We start from the raw sequence: 20,663 nt of genomic DNA, 5'->3' as shown, positions 1-20,663 counted from the left end.
ATTGTGCAAGCAATAAAAATAAACCAACAGCATTTGAAACTCCAGTTCACACTGCAAAGATGCCAGATCATACAGGTGGTTCAAACGCTCAACCCCGAAAGGGAAGTTACTGGTTATTGATTGCAGTGATCGTTTCCAAGAAAAGGTGTAATTAGTAGTTTTTTTTTGCTGCCAGCAAGTCATCACTGTGTTTCACCAGCACCATCTTAAACTGGAAGCTGGCATGCTGTATAGAATATAAAACATTACAGCCCCTTTGGCCCATGATGTTGTGCTAACCTTTAAACCTACTCTGATCAATCTAACCCTTCCCTCCTACATAGCCCTCCAATGGTCTATCATCCATGTGCCTATCTAAGATTTTCTTAAATGTCCCTAATGTATCTGCCTCTACCATCACCTCTAACAATGTGTTCCATACACCCACCACTCTGTAAAAAAACCTACCTCTGACATGACCCCTATACTTTCCTCCAATCACCTTAAAATTATGCCCCTTCGTATTAGCCATTTCCATCCTGGAAAAAAAGTCTCTGACTGTCAACTCGATATATGCCTCTATCTACCTCTATCAATTCATCTCCCATGTTTCTTCATTGTTCACTTCTCCACCAAGCTCAGCATATCTATCAATGTCCTGTTGTAACCAACGACTATTGACAATTCCAGCAACCAACATCAAAGTAGATTTATTATCAAAGTACATATATATCACCATATACAATCTGAGATTCATTTTCTTGTGGGAATACTCAATAAATGCAGAATAGAAAAATAACCAGAATATAATGAATGAAAGACCACACCAACTTGGGCATTAACTTGGGCAGTGTGCAAAAGACAACAAACTGTGCAAATACAAAAAAAATAGAAATAATAATAATAAATAAATAAGCAATAAATAACAAGAACATGAGATGAGAGTCCTTGAAAGTGAGCCCACAGGTTGTGGGAACACTTCAATGATGGAGTTAATAAAGTGAAGTTATCCTGTTTGATTCGGGAGCCTGATGGGTGAGGGATAATAACTGTACCTGAACCTGGTAGTGCGAGTCCTGAGGCCTCTATACCCTCTTCCTAATGGCAGCAGCGAGAAGAGAGCATGTCCTGAGTGGTGGGTGTCCTTGATGATGGATTTCTTCTTTCCTGCGGCAACACTTCATGTAGATGTGCTCAATGGCAAGGAGGACTTTGCCTGTGATGGACTGGGCCGTACCTACTACTTTTTTGTAGGATTTTCTGTTCAAGGGCATTAGTGTTTCCATATCAGGCTGTGATCCAGCCAGTCAATATATTCTTCACTACCCATCGATAGAAGTTTGCTAAAGTTTTAGATGTCATGCAAATTCCTAAGGAAGTAGAGGTGCTGCCTTGCTTTTTACGTGACTGCACCTACAATTAGGGCCTGGGTCAGGTCCTCCGAAATGATAACAGTGAGGAATTTAAAGTTGCTAACCCTCTCCACCTCTGATGAGGACTGGCTCATGAACCTCTGGTTTTCTCCTCCTGAAGTCAATAATTGGCTCCTTGGTCTTGCTGACATTGAATAAGTGATGGTTGTTATGGCACCACTCAGCCAGGTTTTCAATCTCCCTCCTATATGCTGATTTTGTCACTACTTTTGATTCAGCCTACGTCAGTGGTGTCAACAGCAAACTTGAAAATGGCATTGGGGTTGTACTTAGCCACACAGTCATAAGTGTAAAATGAGTAGAGCAGCCCAGGTAGATGTTTTCAGAAACCGGAATCCTGAAAGGATGGAGGGAGCATCCCATGCATCAGTGTGACAAGAAGCACAAGAGGGATGATTCGCCCACTGCCCACATACTCTCAAGCTAGCCTCACAGTGACACGCTCTTCATTCTCCCAGTCCACAAAATGCCACTAAAAAAGCCCAGATACCCAAAAGGCAAGGGTGAACCAGTAAGTTAAACCCAAGCTGAGTCCACAGAAAACAAGTTACCACTCAACTCAATGACAGGGTGGAGTGATACTGAATCTTCAGTAAACACTGTTAATTTAACCCATGCAATCCCAGGCATACAGATGCCAGGTAATGAGGTTTAAAAATATCGTTGCTCCCAGAATTACATGCCTCTCATTATCTTGGTCCATGGGATAAACACAAGCCAGACCTGATCAACCCTGGATGGGTCACCTGGGAGAAGATGTCTAATGATTAAAGACCCAAAACACCTGATGACCCAAGGTTGCATTCCTGATGATGTGTCCCAGTGCACACGCGGTTCATTAAACCAAGTGGTGTTGGACCCCGATAATGAAGGACATGGGCCAGATTAAAGTGGCTCCACTACACTACCCTATCCGCCATAGCCCCACATTCTCGCCACACAAAACCCCACAACCTTATCTCTCCCAGCCCCACATATACATCCATCGGCCCCACCCCCAAACCTCATCCTAAGGTCCAAGGGGCACACACCCCTACTAACCCCAGGGGCACCCCGATTAACCCTGGCCAAACCCCCACAAACCCGATGACTTGTGTAAAGAGGAGCAAGATCCAATAAAGGCAAGTATTGGACCTGGTTAATGAAGGCGTGGGCAGGGTTGCATGACACTGAATGTCAAGTGATGAGATCAAGAAGCACAAGAGGGATGATTCGCCCACTGCCTGCATACACTCAACCCACCGGCTGGTAGTGTAGTGGCATCTGCACTGGACTTCGAGGTGTGTGGTCCTGGGTTTGAATCCAGCTGGCTCCTTGCACACGTCTTCCATCTGTGCTGGGTTGAGCGTCGAGGTAGAAACTTGGCTTTGTGAAAGTGCAAACAAAAATGCTAAAGGTTGATGCCTGATGTGCGGAAAGGAACAACAACAATACATCAGATTTTATTGTACTGTGGTAGATTTTATAACACTTTTTTACTAGAAGTGTGAGTAATCACAATCAGGTAGTGTATGTCCCATGAAGGAGGCAGTGTTTCGGAAGCACAACCTCAAGGGATGTCACAAAGACCATAAGCCCATAAGACAGAGCAGAATTAGACCATTCAACCCATGGAGTCTTCTCCGCCATTCCATCATGGCTGATTTATATACCCTTTCAACCCCATTCTCCTGCCTTCTCCCTATAACCTTTGACACCCTTACTAATCAAGAATCTATCAACCTCCACTCTAAATATACCCAAATGACTTGGCCTCCACAGCCGTCTGTGACATTGAATTCCACTGATTTGTCACCCTCTGGCTAAAGAAATTCCTCCTCATCTCTGTTCTAAAGGGATATGCTTGTACACTGAGACTGTCCCCTCTGGTTGTAGCCTCCTTCACTATAGGAAGCATCCTCTCAAAGTCCACTCTATCGAGACATTTCAACATTCAATAGGTTTCAATGAGATCCCCCCTCATTCTTCTAAATTCCAACAAGAACAGGCACGGAGCCATCAAATGCTTCTCACACATTAACTCTTTCAATCCTGGGATCATTCACGTGAACCTCCTCTGGATCTTCTCCAATGCCAGCACATCCTTACTTAGAAAATGGGCCCAAAACTGCTCACAATACTCCAAGTGCAGTCTGACCAATACCTTATAAAGCTTCAGCATTACATCCTTGCTTTTATATTCTAGTCCTCTTGAAATGACACCATAATATGTGGCAGGAGAGTATTACTGGGAAGACTAACAGTTCTAGGCAAGCTACAAGTAACCCTGCTTTCTGTTGACAGAATATCAATCACACGAGTTACTGCTGACATCTCATTAGCAAAGCGATCAGTGCTGAACAATCCCAGCAAACACACAATAATCGAGCGTTCCAGCACTCGTTCCAGCCTAGGTGAGTGTCTCGCTTGAATTGCCTCTTAAATTTCTTTCCTAATTGGATCGTCTGAGCTGCTTTTTGAAACATCCTTTCACCTGGGTCTGTGGCAGCCTCTCGGCTTCTGTCAAACGGGCAACAAAGAATGAAACTGGTAACCAGAGCGCTCAGTTTCAGGATGATCAAGGTGGGGGCTATGAGGGTGATGAGGAGAAATGCTCTCAATCAGCGAGCTGTTCTGATCAGAAAGTCTGTAACAAATCTATTTCCAGAGAGAAATAGATATATCCTCTAAAAGGACATTTTTCCAGGGGAGGGAGGGTAAGGGGACTACAAGAAACCTCTGATAATTCACTCTATGGGGGTGTCACGGTAGTGTAGTGGTTAGCATTACGCTATTACAGCTTGGGACATCTGGAGTTCTGAATTCAATTCCAACTCCATCTGTAAGATGTCTGTAGGTCCTCCCCATGGAATGTGTGGATCTTCTTCAGGTGTTCCAGTTTACTCCCACAGTCCAAAGGTGTACTGGGCAGGTTAATAGGTCATTGTAAATTGCCCAGTAATTAGGTTAGGGTTAACCAGGGTTGTCGAGGTTTGCTGGGGTGATGTGGCGCGAAGGGCCAGAAGGGCCCTGTATGGCTAAGTTTAGCACTGTATCGCTAAATAAATCTACATCTATTCGGCGAGTCCAAGAATTGCTTTCCAGTTATAGACAAGCTGCCTTTCCAGCAGAGTTTTCCCCTTCCTATGCCCCTCTCTCTCCCAATCTGAACCTCCTTCAGTCTTCCTGTCATCCCATATTTGACCCCATTCCCACCCCTTTCCCCTTCTTACCCCCTCCCCTTCCGATCCTTCTCCAGTCCTCCCATTTTTTGATGCTTTTCCTACCTCCCATACTGCTCCCCCAGATGCCTATCACTCATCTTCATTAAAGTGTTAAGGTTAGTTTTATTTGTCACTCTCACATGTACATTTAAACATTGAAACATACAATAAAATGTGTCAACAAGGATGCGCTGAGTCGCCATGCTTCATTCCATCCACCCACTACACACATATTCTGTGCTCCACCCACCCTCTTTCCTGTCAGGTTCTGGTTCCATTTGCCATTTACCTCTCCCTTAATGGTCCCATTCTCATCTCCTTTACTTATCATAGTCCTGCATTGGTTGCTGCTTATCTCCCTCCAGCAGCCGTCTCTACTTTCATTCTTACCTCCCCCCATCTCTTACTTACTAGCGTCTTGTTTCCCATGTTCCTTTTAAACTGACCATGTTTGCTGAAAAATGTATTACATTGTGTAGCATTGAAGAAGCAAAAGATTAAAAGTATGATAAAGTATTAATAGAATAACATCTGGATGTTCAGAACATCTGCCCGATCTGTCACCACCGAAGTACTCGGCATATTGAATTAACAGCGTTTTACTGTAATCTAACATGGAGACACAAGCAACTGCAGATGCTGGGATCTCGAGCAACAATAAATCTGCCGGAAGAATTCAACAGGTCAAGCAGACTGTGGGAGGAAAAGAATAGTCGGTATTTTGGGTCAAAACCCTGCTTCAGGACCTGAAATGCTGACAATTCTTCTGCTCGCGCAGCTGCTGAGTTCCTCCAGCCGACTGCTTGTTGCTCCTGAGCCTCTATATTTCCCTAAGCCTCCATATTGTTGTTGCCTGTGTTGTTCTGCGGACATGCTGGGCAAGTTATGCAGATGCTGGAATGTATGCTGACACTTGTGGGCACCACCCAGCACATCCTTAGGTGGTGTTGATAGTTAACACAAATGACGCATTTCGCTGCAGGGTGTGATAAATAAATGAACCTGAATCTGATTTATGAAATCTGCGAGTTTAATTTTAGAACTTGTGACATTCAGTTCATGGTTGGCTCCACTAAGGAAACAGCTGCCCAGTACTTCCTGTAACTGATTTATTTTGAATAATGTAAATCAAATATAGGTTATAAAATTTTTGTGCAAGTGAGTAAAACATCAGTCTTTGGAGAGGAGTAAACAGTCCATGTTTCAGGCTGAGACGCTTCATCAGATTGAAGAAGCAGAAGTCATCTGATAGGAGAGGCCAATAAACCATGGAAAAAGGGTGGGTGGAGAGGAACCAGAGGAAGGTGATGGGCAGGTGAGGAGGAAAGAAGGGGTAAGGGGGAAGTGGATAGATGAGGGAGGGGAGATGAAGCTAGGAAGTGACAGGTGGAATTGGTACAGGGCTGAGGAAAATGGATTCTAATAGGAGAGGACGGCAGACCATGGAACAAAGGGAAGGAGGAAGTGCCATTCATTAAAGAAATCAATGTTCATGCCATCAGGTTGGAGGTGACCCAGACAGAACCCTGTAAGGAGTTTGTATGTTCTCCCTGTGACCCCGTGAGTCTCTCCAGGTGCTCCGGTTTCCTCTCAAAGTCCAAAGATGTACCGGTTGGTAGATTGATTGGTTATTGTAAATTCTCCCATGATTAGGCTAGGATTAAATTGGGGGACTGCTAGGCGGTGTGTTTCGAAAGGCCAGGAGGGCCTATTCCACACAATATCTCAATAAATAATTAATAAATAAGTATCTAACTTACATTAATTTCTCCCCTTTCCTTTTCCATTCTTCATTCTGATTATCCTCTTACCCCTTCTTCTCACCTACCCATCATCTCTCTATAGTTCATCTCCTTCTTCCCTTACTTCCACTGTCCATATGGTTCCCTGTCCTTCCCTATAACATCCCTTCTTCTTCAGTTCTTTACTTCTTCCACCTATCCTTTCCCAGCTATTTACTTCAATCCACCCACCTTCCCCCTCATCTAGTCTCACCTATCACCTGCCAGTTTGTACTCCTCTCCTAGACCCACCTTCTTGTTCTGGCTTCTTCACCCCCTTCATTTCTGGTCCCGATGAAGGATCTCAGCCCAAAACATTGAATGTTTATTTCTCTCCATAGATGCTGCCTGACCTGAGTTTCTCCAGCACTTTGTGTATGTTGCTCAAGATTTCCAGCATCTGCAGAATGTCTTGTGTTTAACCTTCAATCCTGACCTTCAACGTATGGAAACCTGATATTTTCTGCAGCTGTAGGAAATACATAGTGCAAGTACTGAAGAATGACTTAAGTATTTAATCTAATGAAAGCACTTTCTTCTGTGCATTTGGATTAAGCATTTCTGATTATATGTTGTTGGTTTAGGCCATGTTGGTGACAGAGTTCCTGTGTGTGACTCTTAGTTTAGTTTAAGAAACAGCATCGACTTCCCTCGGGATAGGCATGGAGAAAAGAGCAAACACTGCCACTTAATGGCAGGAGGAAGTATTGCTGGCTGTATCATTGCTGGTGCAACCATTAGTTAATAAACTTTAAAAAAAAAGTTAAAATGAAACTTGCAGAAGTCACATGCAGAGTTTTCAGATTTAATGCATGATTGATTATTTATATTTTGACAGTAATTTAAAATGAATCTTGGACACATGCCCAAGACCATTGTTTGCCCTTAAGGCCTGAGATAATTCTGTTCATATTGAGGGGAACAGTAAATCAGAGGGGGTGTGGATCTTTGAATACTTAAGTATTCAGTAGGTTTTATTTTACTCACATTGGCCTATTTACAGTATTTTAGAAATAAAGCAGGAACATGAGTAAACAGGAAGGAAAACCGAGGAAAACCTAAAAATTCCTTTCCATTGATGCTGCCTGACCTGCTGAGTTCCTCCAGCATTTTGTATGTTTCTCTAGGTTTCCATCTTTGTAGAATCTCTTGTGTTCAGTAAAAGGAACAGAAAATGGTGAAAATACTCAACAGCTCAATCAGTATTTGTGGAAAGAGAAACTGTAATATTACAGTTTCATCAAGACTGAAAAGGAGAGAATGCAAGATATTTCAGTTAGCAGAGGAAATGGGAGAGGACAAAGGGTAGAACAGTGGCAGTATCTTTGATAGAATAAAATGATGTAACAATAGAACATTACAGCGCCGTACAGCCCAGGATGTTGTGCCGACCTTTTAACCTACTCTAAAATCAATCTAACCCTTCCCTCCTACATAGCTTTCGATTTTTCCATCATCTGAGTGTCCAACTAAAACTTTTTTAAATGTCCCTAACGTACCTACATGGGCAATTAAGCCTTTGTGTCTATATAACGTACGAAGTCTAGGTAAGATAGAGTCTGACTTATTTGAATGTGCGAAAGTATTAAAGAAAGACCACTGTTGCATCCTGTCACCATTGTATTCACCCACAGTCACCCTCGCCTTCTCTGCTACCTAGGGCAACTTACTTGCTCTCCTTCTCCATTCTGTTGAAAAGTCTTTGGCCTGAAAAGTTAGCTGTCAGACCTGCTAAGTGTTTCTAGAATTTTCTGTTTTTATTTCAGCGAAGTATTTATCCTATGAACAACTCTCTTTAACCCCATTGTATATTTAAGAAATAGGTTTCTTATTTACTTTGAAATTTTGAATTTCTTACCTGTCAGCAATTCTGTGTGTGACCTGCTTGGGTTTCTCTAATAAACCCACCTTGAGATTGTTGAGACTGTTGATGGGGGTGGGGGGTGGAATTAGTGAGCACAGCTAATCTTTTCACTCCAAATCACCATCAGAAGTGATGATTACAAAATTACTGGACAAACTCAGCAGGTCAGGCAAAGTCTATGGAGAACAATGAAGAGTCAACGTTTCGGTCCAGGACTGGAAATGAAGGGGGGAGAATTGAGTGTAAGGAGGTGGGGAGAGGGGAATGAGTAGCAGAGACCAAGAGAGGGAGCAGTGAGAGAGGGTCAAAGAGCAGATTTAAACTTCTTCAGGGTAGGCATATCTCAAAGTGACTTCACAGTGCAGCAACATATCATAAACACAAAAAATTCTACAGATGCTGGAAAGCCAGAGTAACACATAGAAAATGCTGGAAGAACTCAGCGGGTCAGGCAGCATCTATGGAGAAGAACAAACAATTAACATTTTGGGCCGAGACCCTTCATCAGGACAGCAAATGGGGCGGGGGGGTGTGGTTGGAGAAGCCTGTTTATTCCTTTCCATAGATGAGTTCCTCCAGCATTTTGTGTGTGTTACTCTGGCAGAGAGGCAGGCTATGCTTAGAGAGGATAGATGACCTAGAGCAGATGCATTAAATCCTTAGGTAGAAAGGGAAGTAAGAGGAGAAAATGCAGAGGCCCCAACCGTAATCTTCCAAAGATTCAACCGTGATACCTTAGAACGAGAAATTTTCAAATGTTCCAACCTTCTTTAAAAGAACAGTGTAAAGGTAGCAACTAGAGACCATTTCATTTTTTAAATCTTTTTTATTGATTATTATTAAAGATCAACAAAAATACACTAAGATAATCAAGTCAATGTCAATATGTACAATAAAGAATTAAATTAGCAAATAACTGATTAACAAAGCTAAGCAAAATATCAATAATAAGAAAAAATAAAGTGTTAAGAATATTTTTTGAAAGAAAAGAGAGAAAAAAAAGAACCCCTACTAACTAAGAGGAAAAGTCCCTACTAACTTAAAAAACCGGAAAAAAACCCCATTGGGAGCAGAACCCCGAAGCTATATGTCATACAAGCTTCCATAAAAGAAAAACAACAAACCTCCAACTCAAATCCATTTAAACAAAAATCGGAAGGAAACCATCTTAATTAACTCAAATCAGACGATAATAGCGGGCAAAAGAACCCCACCTTTTCTCGAAATCAAATCGAGGATCAAAAGTTCGACTTCTGATTTTCTCCAAACTAAGACATAGCATCACCTGAGAGAACTATTGTATCAAAGTAGAACAGGAGCATCTTTCCACTTCAACAAAGTAGCCCTTCTGGCCAATAATGTAACGAATGCAATTACATGTCAGTCTGATCGAGAAATACCATGAATATATTGAGGGATTATACCAAACAAAACTGTCAATTTATTAGATTATAAATTAATATTTAAAACTTTAGAAATTGTCGAAAAAATAGATTTCCAAAAATGTTTCAATACAGAACACGACCAAAACATGTGTGTCAATGTAGCTGTCTCAGTTTTACATTAATCACACTGACTATCAAGATTAGGAAACATTTTAGACAGTCTCTCCTTTGTCAAATAATAACGATGTACAATTTTAAATTGAATTAAAGAGTGACTGGCACAGATCAAAGAAGAGTTAACCAACTTCAAAATCTGCAACCAATCCTCTGTTATCAAGGTCGTGTTAAGCTCTCTCTCCCAATCTTGCTTCATCTTAAGTGAAGGGTAATTTTGCTGTTGTAACAATACATGATAAATGTTCCCAATAAAACTTTTCACTAAAGGGTTAATTTTAAAAATAATATCCAACAGGTCAGAATCCTGTATATATGGAAAATTACTTAAATATTCTTGTAAAAAGTGTCTGACGTGAAGATATTGCAGGAAATGTGAATATGAGAGGGAGTATTTAGTTACTAATTTCTCAAAAGACATCAATCAGCCATCTTGGAACAGATCCATAAAGGAATAAACTCCTTTATTCCTCCAAAGAAGAAAGGTAGGATCACTTCATGAAGATTTAAATAAATAATTTTGATAAATTAAACTAAAAAGTTTAGATTTTTTAAGATTAAAAAAATTACGAAACTGGAACTAAATTCGTAATAACTGCTTAATTAAAGGATATAAATTTAAATTAGCAATTTTGGCCAGTTGTACAGGTAGGGAAGCTCCTAATAACGAGGTTAAGTGAAACTGTTACACACCTTTCAATTCCAAATCAACCCAAGGTAGTCGTTCATTTTTATCAGCTCAATATAACCAAAAACACATATAACATATATTAACAGTCCAATAATACATTCTTAAATTAGGCAGAGCAAGACCTCCATCCTTTTTTAATTTTTGTAAATGATATTTACCAATTCTTAGTCTTTTACTATTCCAAACAAAAGATGAAATAATAGAGTCAACCTGATTAAAAAACTTCTTAGTTAAAAAAATAGGGATATTTTGAAATACATATAAAAATTTTGGTAAAGTCATCATCTTAAATGCATGAATTCGGCAGACTAATGAAAGTGTAAGTGGATTCCACCTACAAAATAATTGCTTCATAAAATCCACTAAGGGAACCAAATTAGATTTATAAAGGTCTTTATGATTTTTAGTAATAATAATACCTAAATATTTAAAAGAGTCCGTATCTCTAAAAGGAGTAGAAACATAGAAAATAGGTGCAGGAGTGGGCCATTCGGCCCTTATGCACCGCCATTTATTATGATCATGGCTGATCATCCAACACAGAACCCTGTACCAGCCTTCCCTCCATACCCTTTAGCCACAAGGGCCATATCTAACTCCCTCTTAAATATAGCCAATGAACTGGCCTCAACTGTTTCCTGTGGCAGAGAATTCCACAGATTCACTGCTCCTTGTGTGAAGAAGTTTTTCCCAATCTCGGTCCTAAAAGACTTCCCCTTTATCCTTAAACTGTGACCCCTCGTTCAGGACTTCCCCAACATCGGGAACAATCTTCCTGCATCTAGCCTGTCCAATCCCTTTAGGATTTTATATGTTTCAATAAGATCCCCCCCTCAATCTTCTAAATTCCACAGAGTATAAGCCTGTCGATCCAGTCTTTCATCATATGAAAGTCCTGCCATCCCAGGAATCAATCTGGTGAACCTTCTTTGTACTCCCTCTATGGCAAGAATGCCTTTCCTCAGATTAGGGGACCAAAACTGCACACAATACTCCAGGTGTGGTCTCACCAAGGCCTTGTACAACTGCAGTAGTACCTCCCTGCTCCTGTACTCGAATCCTCTTGCTATGAATGCGAGCATACCATTCGCCTTTTTCACCATCTGCTGTACCTGCATACCCACTTTCAATGACTGGTGTATAATGACACCCAGATCTCGTTGCACCTCCCCTTTTCCTAATCAGCCACCATTCAGATAATAATCTGTTTTCCTGTTTTTGCCACCAAAGTAGATAACCTCACATTTATCCACATTAAATTGCATCTGCCATGAATTTGCCCACTCACCTAACCTATCCAAGTCACCCTGCATCCTCTTAGCATCCTCCTCACAGCTAACACTGCCACCCAGCTTCGTGTCATCCGCAAACTTGGAGATGCTGCATTTAATTCCCTTGTCTAAGTCATTAATATATATTGTAAACAACTGGGGTCCCAGCACTGAGCCTTGCGGTACCCCACTAGTCACTGCCTGCCATTCTGAAAAGGTCCCGTTTATTCCCACTCTTTGCTTCCTGTCTGCTAACCAATTCTCCATCCACATCAATACCTTACCCCCAATACCGTGTGCTTTAAGTTTGCATACTAATCTCCTGTGTGGGACCTTGTCAAAAGCCTTTTGAAAATCCAAATATACCACATCCACTGGTTCTCCCCCTATCCACTCTACTAGTTACATCCTCAAAAAATTCTATGACATTCGTCAGACATGATTTTCCTTTCACAAATCCATGCTGACTTTGTCCAATGATTTCACCACTTTCCAAATGTGCTGTTATCACATCTTTGATAACTGACTCTAACAGTTTCCCCACCACCGATGTTCGGCTAACCGGTCTATAATTCCCCGGTTTCTCTCTCCCTCCTTTTTAAAAAAGCATGGTTACATTAGCCACCCTCCAATCCTCAGGAACTAGTCCAGAATCTAAAGAGTTTTGAAAAATTATCACTAATGCATCCACTATTTCTTGGCCTACTTCCTTATGCACTCTGGGATGCAGACCATCTGGCCCTGGGGATTTATCTGCCTTTAAACCCTTCAATTCACCTAACACCACTTCCCTACTAACATGTATTTCCCTCAGTTCCTCCATCTCACTAGACCCTCTGTCCCCTACTATTTCCGGAAGATTATTTATGTCCTCCTTAGTGAAGACAGAACCAAAGTAGTTATTCAATTGGTCTGCCATGTCCTTGTTCCCCATAATCAATTCACCTGTTTCTGTCTGTAGGGGACCTACATTTGTCTTAACCAATCTTTTTCTTTTCACATATCTATAAAAGCTTTTACAGTCAGTTTTTATGTTCCCTGCCAGTTTTCTCTCATAATCTTTTTTCCCTTTCCTAATTAAGCCCTTTGTCCTCCTCTGCTGGACTCTGAATTTCTCCCAGTCCTCAGGTGAGCTGCTTTTTCTGGCTAATTTGTATGCTTCTTCTTTGGAATTGATACTATCCCTAATTTTCCCTGTCAGCCACGGGTGCACTACCTTCCCTGATTTATTCTTTTGCCAAACTGGGATGAACAATTGTTGTAGTTCATCCACGCAATCTTTAAATGCTTGCCATTGCATATCCACCGTCAATCCTTTAAGTATCATTTGCCAGTCTATCTTAGCTAATTCACGTCTCATACCTTCAAAGTTACCCTTCTTTAAGTTCATCATATATAGAAGCAGAATCATTTAAGGGAAACAATTCACTTCTATGAAGGTTTAGTTTATATCCCGAAAACTTTCGGAATTCGTTTAATGGTTTCAATAAACTAGGAATGGATTCTTCAGGATTCGAAATATAAACTAAGAGATCATCAGCATAAAGGGAGATCTTATAAATAGTCCCATTTATGAAAATTCTATGGATATCTTTAGCTTCACAAAGTGCAATAGCCAAGGGTTCCAGCACCAAATTAAATAACAAGGGACTTAGCGGACATCCTTGTCTCGTACCCCGCGAAAGTCGAAAAAAGCTCTACAATTATTGGTAATAACAGTAGCAATAGGGCTTTTATATATCATTCTGACCCACTTATTAAAATTAATACCAAAGCCGAATTTCTCTAAAACATTAAATAAGTATTTCCACTCAACTCTGTCAAATGCCTTTTCAGCATCGAGAGAGACAACACATTGGGGAGTCTTAGAAAGGGATGAATATATAACATTTAACAGTCTCCGAACATGAGAGAAGGAATAACGGCCCTTTACAAAACCTGTTTGGTCCTGAGAGATAATTTTAGCTAGAATATTCTCCAGCCGATTAGCCATTATTTTTGAAAGAATTTTAGCATCCACACTTAATAATGAAATAGGTCTATATGAAACGAGAGATCAACCAGGGAGTGGGAGGCGCAGAATCAAATATCGCTATGATGCTTGTACGTTCTAGTATCAATTGTTTGGCGACAATAAAGTATGAAGTATAATTAGTTTCACTTTGTATGGAGGAAATTTCAGGAACAATACTCACGTTCAGCATTAGTAATTATTTTGATATATGTGGATTGATTCTGGAGTACCACCATTGATTTGTTAAAGAGAGTTAAATTTGTAGAATATTTTGCTGAAGTGGCAGAGAGGGTTGATGAGGGTAATGTAGGATTTGAGCATTTGATAAACAGTTGCACAATGGGCTTGTCATCAAGATTGAAGCCCATAGAGTAACAGTAGATAGAGTAGAACAGATAGAAAATTAACTATATAACTGGAAATTGTTGCACATTGGTCTGAAGAGGGAGAGTAGTAAATCTCTAAAGGCCAGTACTTAGACTTAGGTGGACAGGGCACAGTTAACATAGAAACATAGAAAATAGGTGCAGGAGTAGGCCATTCGGCCCTTCGAGCCTGCACCGCCATTCAGTATGATCATGGCTGATCATCCAACTCAGAACCCTGTACCAGCCTTCCCTCCATACCCCCTGATCCCTTTAGCCACAAGGGCCATATCTAACTCCCTCTTAAATATAGCCAATGAACTGGCCTCAACTGTTTCCTGTGGCAGAGAATTCCACAGATTCACCACTCTCTGTGTGAAGAAGTTTTTCCTAATCTCGGTCCTAAAAGGCTTCCCCTTTATCCTCAAACTGTGACCCCTCGTTCTGGAATCCTCAAACTATGACCCCTCGTTCTGGAAAAAAAAGTTCCCAATTTGGAGATGACATGGAACTTAGAATCACAGATATACAAAAATTTACATTTTTGTGGGAAGATTCAGGGGAGGCTATAGCAAGCTGGAGTGCACATTTCCAAATGAAAACAAGTGGAGGGAGACCTGGGATGTATGTGTAGAGTTCATTGAATGCAGAAGAGTGTGTTATGAAAATTGTTAAAAAAACATACAAAATTATGAAGGCAAAGATTAAGTTGTTAATACAGGCAGCCCCAGATAAAGGTTGCCAGTGCCAAGCCAGATCCCAGAGGTGATCACAGCCTGATGGTTTCCATAAGACCATAAGACCATAAGACAAAGGAGCAGAAGTCAGCCATTTGGCCCATCGAGTCTGCTCCGCCATTTTATCATGAGCTGATCCATTCTCCCATTTAGTCCCACTCCCCCGCCTTCTCACCATAACCTTTGATGCCCTGGCTACTCAGATACCTATCAATCTCTGCCTTAAATACACCCAATGACTTGGCCTCCACTGCTGCCCATGGCAACAAATTCCATAGATTCACCACCCTCTGACTAAAAAAATTTCTTTGCATTTCTGTTCTGAATGAGCACCCTTCAATCCTTAAGTCATGCTCTCTTGTACTAGACTCCCCCATCATAGGAAGCAACTTTGCCACATCCACTCTGTCCCCTCGTGGAACATTCGAAATGTTTCTATGAGGTCTCCCCTCATTCTTCTAAACTCCAAGGAATACAGTCCAAGAGCGGACAAACGTTCCTCATATGTTAACCCTCTCATTCCCGGAATCATTCTAGTGGATCTTCTCTGTACCCTCTCCAACATCAGCACATCCTTTCTTAAATAAGGAGACCAAAACTGCCCACAGTACTCCAAGTGAGGTCTCAACAGCACCTCATAGAGCCTCAACATCATATCCCTGCTCCTATACTCTATTCCTCTAGAAACGAATGCCAACATTGCATTCGCCTTCTTCACTACTGACTCCAGCTGGAGGTTAACTTTAAGGGTACCCTGTACGAGGAGTCCCAAGTCCCGTTGCATCTCAGAACTTTGAATTCTTTCCCCATTTAAATAATAGTCTGCCCATGTATTTTTTCTGGCAAAGTGCATAACCATATACTTTCCAACATTGTACTTCATTTGCCACTTTTCTGCCCATTTTTCCAATCTATCCAAGTCTCTCTGCAGACCCTCCGTTTCCTCAGCACTACCAGCCCCTCCACCTATCTTCGTATCGTCAGCAAACTTAGCCACAAAGCCATCTATTCCATAATCCAAATCGTTGATGTACAATGTAAAAAGAAGCGGCCCCAACACGGACCCTTGTGGAACACCACTGGTAACCGGCAGCCAACCAGAATAGGATCCCTTTATTCCCACTCTCTGTTTCCTGCCAATCAGCCAACAGTCTATCCACGTATGTAACTTTCCCGTAATTCCATGGGCTCTTATCTTGTTAAGTAGCCTCATGAGTGGCACCTTGTCAAAGGCCTTCTGAAAATCAAAATATACAACATCCACTGCATCTCCCTTGTCTAGCCTACTGGTAATTTCCTCAAAAAATTGTAATATGTTTGTCAGGCAGGATTTTCCTTTAAGGAATCCATACTGAGTTCTGCCTATCTTGTCAAATGCCTCCAGGTACTCTGTAACCTCATCCTTGACAATCGACTCCAACAACTTCCCAACCACCGATGTCAAGCTAACAGGTCTATAATTTCCTTTTTGCTTCCTTGCCCCCTTCTTAAATAGCGGAGTGACATTTGCAATCTTCCAGTCCTCCGGAACCATGCCAGAATCTATCGACTTTTGAAAGATCACCGCTAATGCCTCCGCAATCTCCACAGCTACTTCCTTCAGCACACAAGGGTGCATTCCATCTGGTCTGGGAGATTTATCTACCTTTAGACTATTCAGCTTCCTGAGTACTTTCTCTGTCGTAATTGTGACTGCGCACACTTCTCTTCCCTGCCACCCTTGAGTGTCCGGTATACTGCTGATGTCTTCCTCACTGATGACTGATGCAAAATACTCGTTCAGTTCCTCTGTCATCTCCTTATCTCCCATTACAATTTCTCCAGCATCATTTTCTATCGGTCCTATATCTACTCTCACCTGTCTTTTACTCTTTATATACTTGAAAAAGCTTTTAGTATCCTCTTTGATATTATTTGCTAGCTTCCTTTCATAGTTAATCTTTTCCCTCTTAATGACCTTCTTGGTTTCCTTTTGTAAGGTTTTAAAAACTTCCCAATCCTCTGTCTTCCCACTAATTTTTGCTTCCTTGTGTGCCCTCTCCTTTGCTTTAACTTTGGCTTTGACTTCTCTTGTCAATCACGGTTGCATCCTTTTTCCACTCGAAAATTTCTTCTTTTTTGGAATATACCTGTCTTGCACCTTCCTCACTTCTCGCATAAACTCCAGCCACTGCTGCTCTGCTGTCTTTCCCGCCAGTGTCCCTTTCCAGTCAACTTTGGCCAGTTCCTCTCTCATGCCACTGTAATTTCCTGTACTTCACTGAAATAGCGACACATCAGATTTCGGCTTCTCTTTTTCAAATTTCACAGTGAACTCAATCATGTTATGATCACTGCCTCCTAAGGGTTCCTTCACCTCAATCTCTCTAATCACCTTCAGTTCATTACACAATACCCAATCCAGTACAGCTGATCCCCTAGTGTGCTCAACAACAAGCTGTTCTAAAAAGCCATCTCGCAGACATTCTACAAATTCTCTCTCTTGAGATCCAGTGCCGACCTGATTTTCCCAATCCACTCGCATTTTAAGATCCCCCACAATTATCATAACACTGCCCTTCTGACAAGCCTTTTCTATTTCCAGTTGTAATTTGTAGTCCACATCCCTGCAGCTGTTTGGAGGCCTATAAATAACTGCCATCAGGGTCCTTTTACCTCTGCTATTTCTTAGCTCAACCTGTAAAGATTCTGCACCTTCCGATCCTATATCACCTCTTTCTAATGATTTAATATCACTTCTTACCAATAAAGCCATGCCTACCTTCCTATCCTTCCGATACACCGTGTATCCTTGGACGTTCAGCTCCCAGAGACACGCATCCTTTAGCCACGTCTCAGTGGCCACAATATCATACCTGCCAATCTATAGCTGTACGACAAGATCATCCACCTTATTCCTTATGCTGTGTGCATTTAAGTATAACACCTTAAGACCAGTATTTGATACTTTTCGCTTTGACTTCATTGCAACTCATCCCAGTGGCTACAAATTTGCCCCATCACTTGCCTGTCCTTCCTGACATCTTTACTGTTCACTATCTTAGATTTATTTCTGTTTTCCCCTTCCTCCACTCTGTCATTCCGGTTCCCATCCCCCTGCCAAATTAGTTTAAACCCTCCCTAACAGCTCTATTAAATTTTCCCGCCAGGATATTGGTCCCCTTCGGGTTCCGATGTAACCTGTCCTTTTTGAACAGGTCATACTTCCCCCAGGAGAGATCCCAATTATCCAAGAATCTGAAGCCCTGCCCCCTGCACCAGTCTCTCAGCCACACATTCATCTGCCTGATCCTATTATCCTTGTCCTCGCTAGCACGTGGCACAGGTAGCAATCCCGAGATTACTACACTGGAGGTCCTGCTTCTCAGCTTCCTTCCTAACTCCTGGGAATCTCTCTTCAGGACCTCCTCCTCCTTTGTCCTATCTATGTCATTGGTACCAACATGTACCAAGACAACTGGCTGCTCACCCTCCCCCTTCAGAATATTTAGGACCTGATCTGAGACATCCCGTACCTTGGCACCTGGGAGGCAACACCCCATGTGGGTATCTCTACCAGGCTCACAGAATCTCCTGTCCGTTCCCCTGACTATGGAATCCCCTACGACTACCGCATTTCTCTTCTCCCTCCTTCTCTCCTGCACAACAGCGCCAGAGACCCGGTCACCGTGGGCATCCCCTGTCAGGTCATCGCCCTCAACACTTTCACCTTGTTGTTGGAACTGTTGCATGTATTAAATATTATTTCCTTCCTTTGCTCATTTACTAATGTGATATTTCTAAGTGAGTGTCAAAGCTAAGAGAAGAACTTGTTAGGAGCACAGTTTGAGGGGGATGTTGTGTCACTCATCCATCACTTTTTGAGAACTTAATCAATGTGTTGTGTTGATCCAATCATCACCTCCATACTATTAACACAAATTTTCACCTAAATATAATAGAAAATTGAGATTTAAAACACTTGATCTCAATGAGTGAGCGCATGTGATTTACCCATTCTGTCTTGATCAATGGTTCCTATGTGGGAAGCAGAGTTCAAAGTTGTAGTGGAATTGCAAATTGAAAGCAAAATTATGCCAGATAAATAAAATAAAACAAAGAAATGTTGGGAATAATTAGCAGGTCAGTCAGCAACAGTGGAGAGAGAACAGAAGTTAATGATTCAGGTTCATAAATTGTACCACTAACTCTGTGACTTTCTCCACAATAGTCATCTGACATGAATGGGACACCCGGATGGTATGTTGCCTCCCAGGTGCCAGGTCAGGGATGCCTCAGATCACGTCCATAATATTTTGGAGAGAGAGGGGGAGCAGCCAGATGTCTTGGTACATATTGGTACCAATGACATAGGAAGGAAAAACAATGAGGTCCTGAAAAGAGAATTTAGAGAGCTAGGTAGAAAGCTGAGAAGCAGGACCTCCCAGGTAGTAATTTCTGGATTACTGCCTGTGCCGTGCGCCAGTGAGGGCAGAAACAGGATGATTTGGCAGATAAATGCATGGCTGAGAAGCTGGAGCAAGAGGCAGGGCTTCAGGTTCTTGGATCATTGGGATCTCTTCTGGAGGAGGTATGACCTGTTCAAAAGTGACGGATTACACTTGAACCCGAGGGCGACCAATATTCTCGCGGACAGGTTTGTTAGAGCTGTTGAGAAAGGTTTAAACTAATTTGGCGGGGGGGGTGCGCGGGTGTGGTAACCAGAGTGAAGGGACTCAGGAAAGGACGGATGGAAAAAAAGTAAAGATAGCGTGCAGTCAGATTGTCAGGAAGGGCAGGCAGGTGATGGGACTTAGTTGCAGCCAACAGGCTGCAACCAATCAAATCATTAGGGATGCAGACTCAGAAAGGACAGCAAGAACAGTACTCGAAGTGTTGTATCTGAATGCATGTAGTATAAGAAATAAGGTGGATGATCTTGTTGCACTATTATAGATTACCAGGTATGATGTTGTGTCCATCACTGAATTGTGGCTGAACGATGGTTGTAGTTGGGAGCTGAATGTCCAAGGTTACACATTGTATCAGAGGGATAGGAGGATAGGCAGAGGGGGTGGCACGGCTCTGCTGGCATCAAATCAGTAGAAGGATGTGGCTTAGGATCGGAAAATGTTGAATCCTTGTGGGTTGAGTTGAGAACTCAAGGATGTTGATGGCAGTTATATACAGGCCTCCCAACAGTGGCTGGGAGGTGGACCACAGGTTACAACATGAAATCAAGTCAAAGGGCAATGTTATGGTAGTCATGGAAGATTTTAACATGAGGGTCGATTGGGAAAATCAAGTTGGTAATGGATCTCAAGAGAGTGAGTTTGTTGAATACCTAAGAGGTAGCTTTTTAGAGCAGTTTGTCGTTGAGCCTACTAGGGGTTCAGCTATACTGGATTAGGTGTTACGTAGTGAACCGGAGGTGATTAGGGAACTTAAGGTTAAAAAACCCTTAGGAACCAGCGATCACAATATGATTGAGTTCAACTTGAAATTTGATAGGGAGAATGTAAAGTCTGATGTAGCAGCATTTCAGTGGAGTAAGGGAAGTTACAGTGGTATGAGAGAGAAGTTGGTCAAAATAAATTGGAAGGAGATGCTGGCAGGGATGTCAGCACAGCAGCAATGGTGTGCGTTTCTGGGGAAAATGAGGAAGGTGCAGGACATGTGTATTCTAAGAATGAAGAAATACTCAAGTGGTAAAATGGTACAACCGTGGCTGACAAGGGAAGTCAAAGCTATTGTAAAAGTAAAAGAAAGGACATACAACAAAGCAAA

At 41.8% G+C, this 20,663-nt stretch overlaps 1 protein-coding gene across 3 annotated transcripts in view; it reads left to right on the top strand.

Annotated features, from left to right (window-relative positions):
• Positions 1-20,663, top strand: part of cacnb1 (calcium channel, voltage-dependent, beta 1 subunit) — a 470,521-nt gene that overhangs the window by 409,105 nt on the left and 40,753 nt on the right. For all 3 annotated transcript variants that reach the window (XM_072248611.1, XM_072248612.1, XM_072248610.1), the window contains exon 10: positions 3,696-3,805. In XM_072248611.1, coding sequence (XP_072104712.1) covers positions 3,696-3,805 — 110 coding nt within the window. The remainder of the gene's footprint in view (positions 1-3,695; positions 3,806-20,663) is intronic.

This window comes from Mobula birostris, chromosome X (assembly GCF_030028105.1).
Source record: "Mobula birostris isolate sMobBir1 chromosome X, sMobBir1.hap1, whole genome shotgun sequence".
Classification (NCBI taxonomy): domain Eukaryota; kingdom Metazoa; phylum Chordata; class Chondrichthyes; order Myliobatiformes; family Myliobatidae; genus Mobula; species Mobula birostris.
Note: the sequence above shows the minus strand (reverse complement) of the source record. Positions and strands in the feature narration are given on the sequence as shown.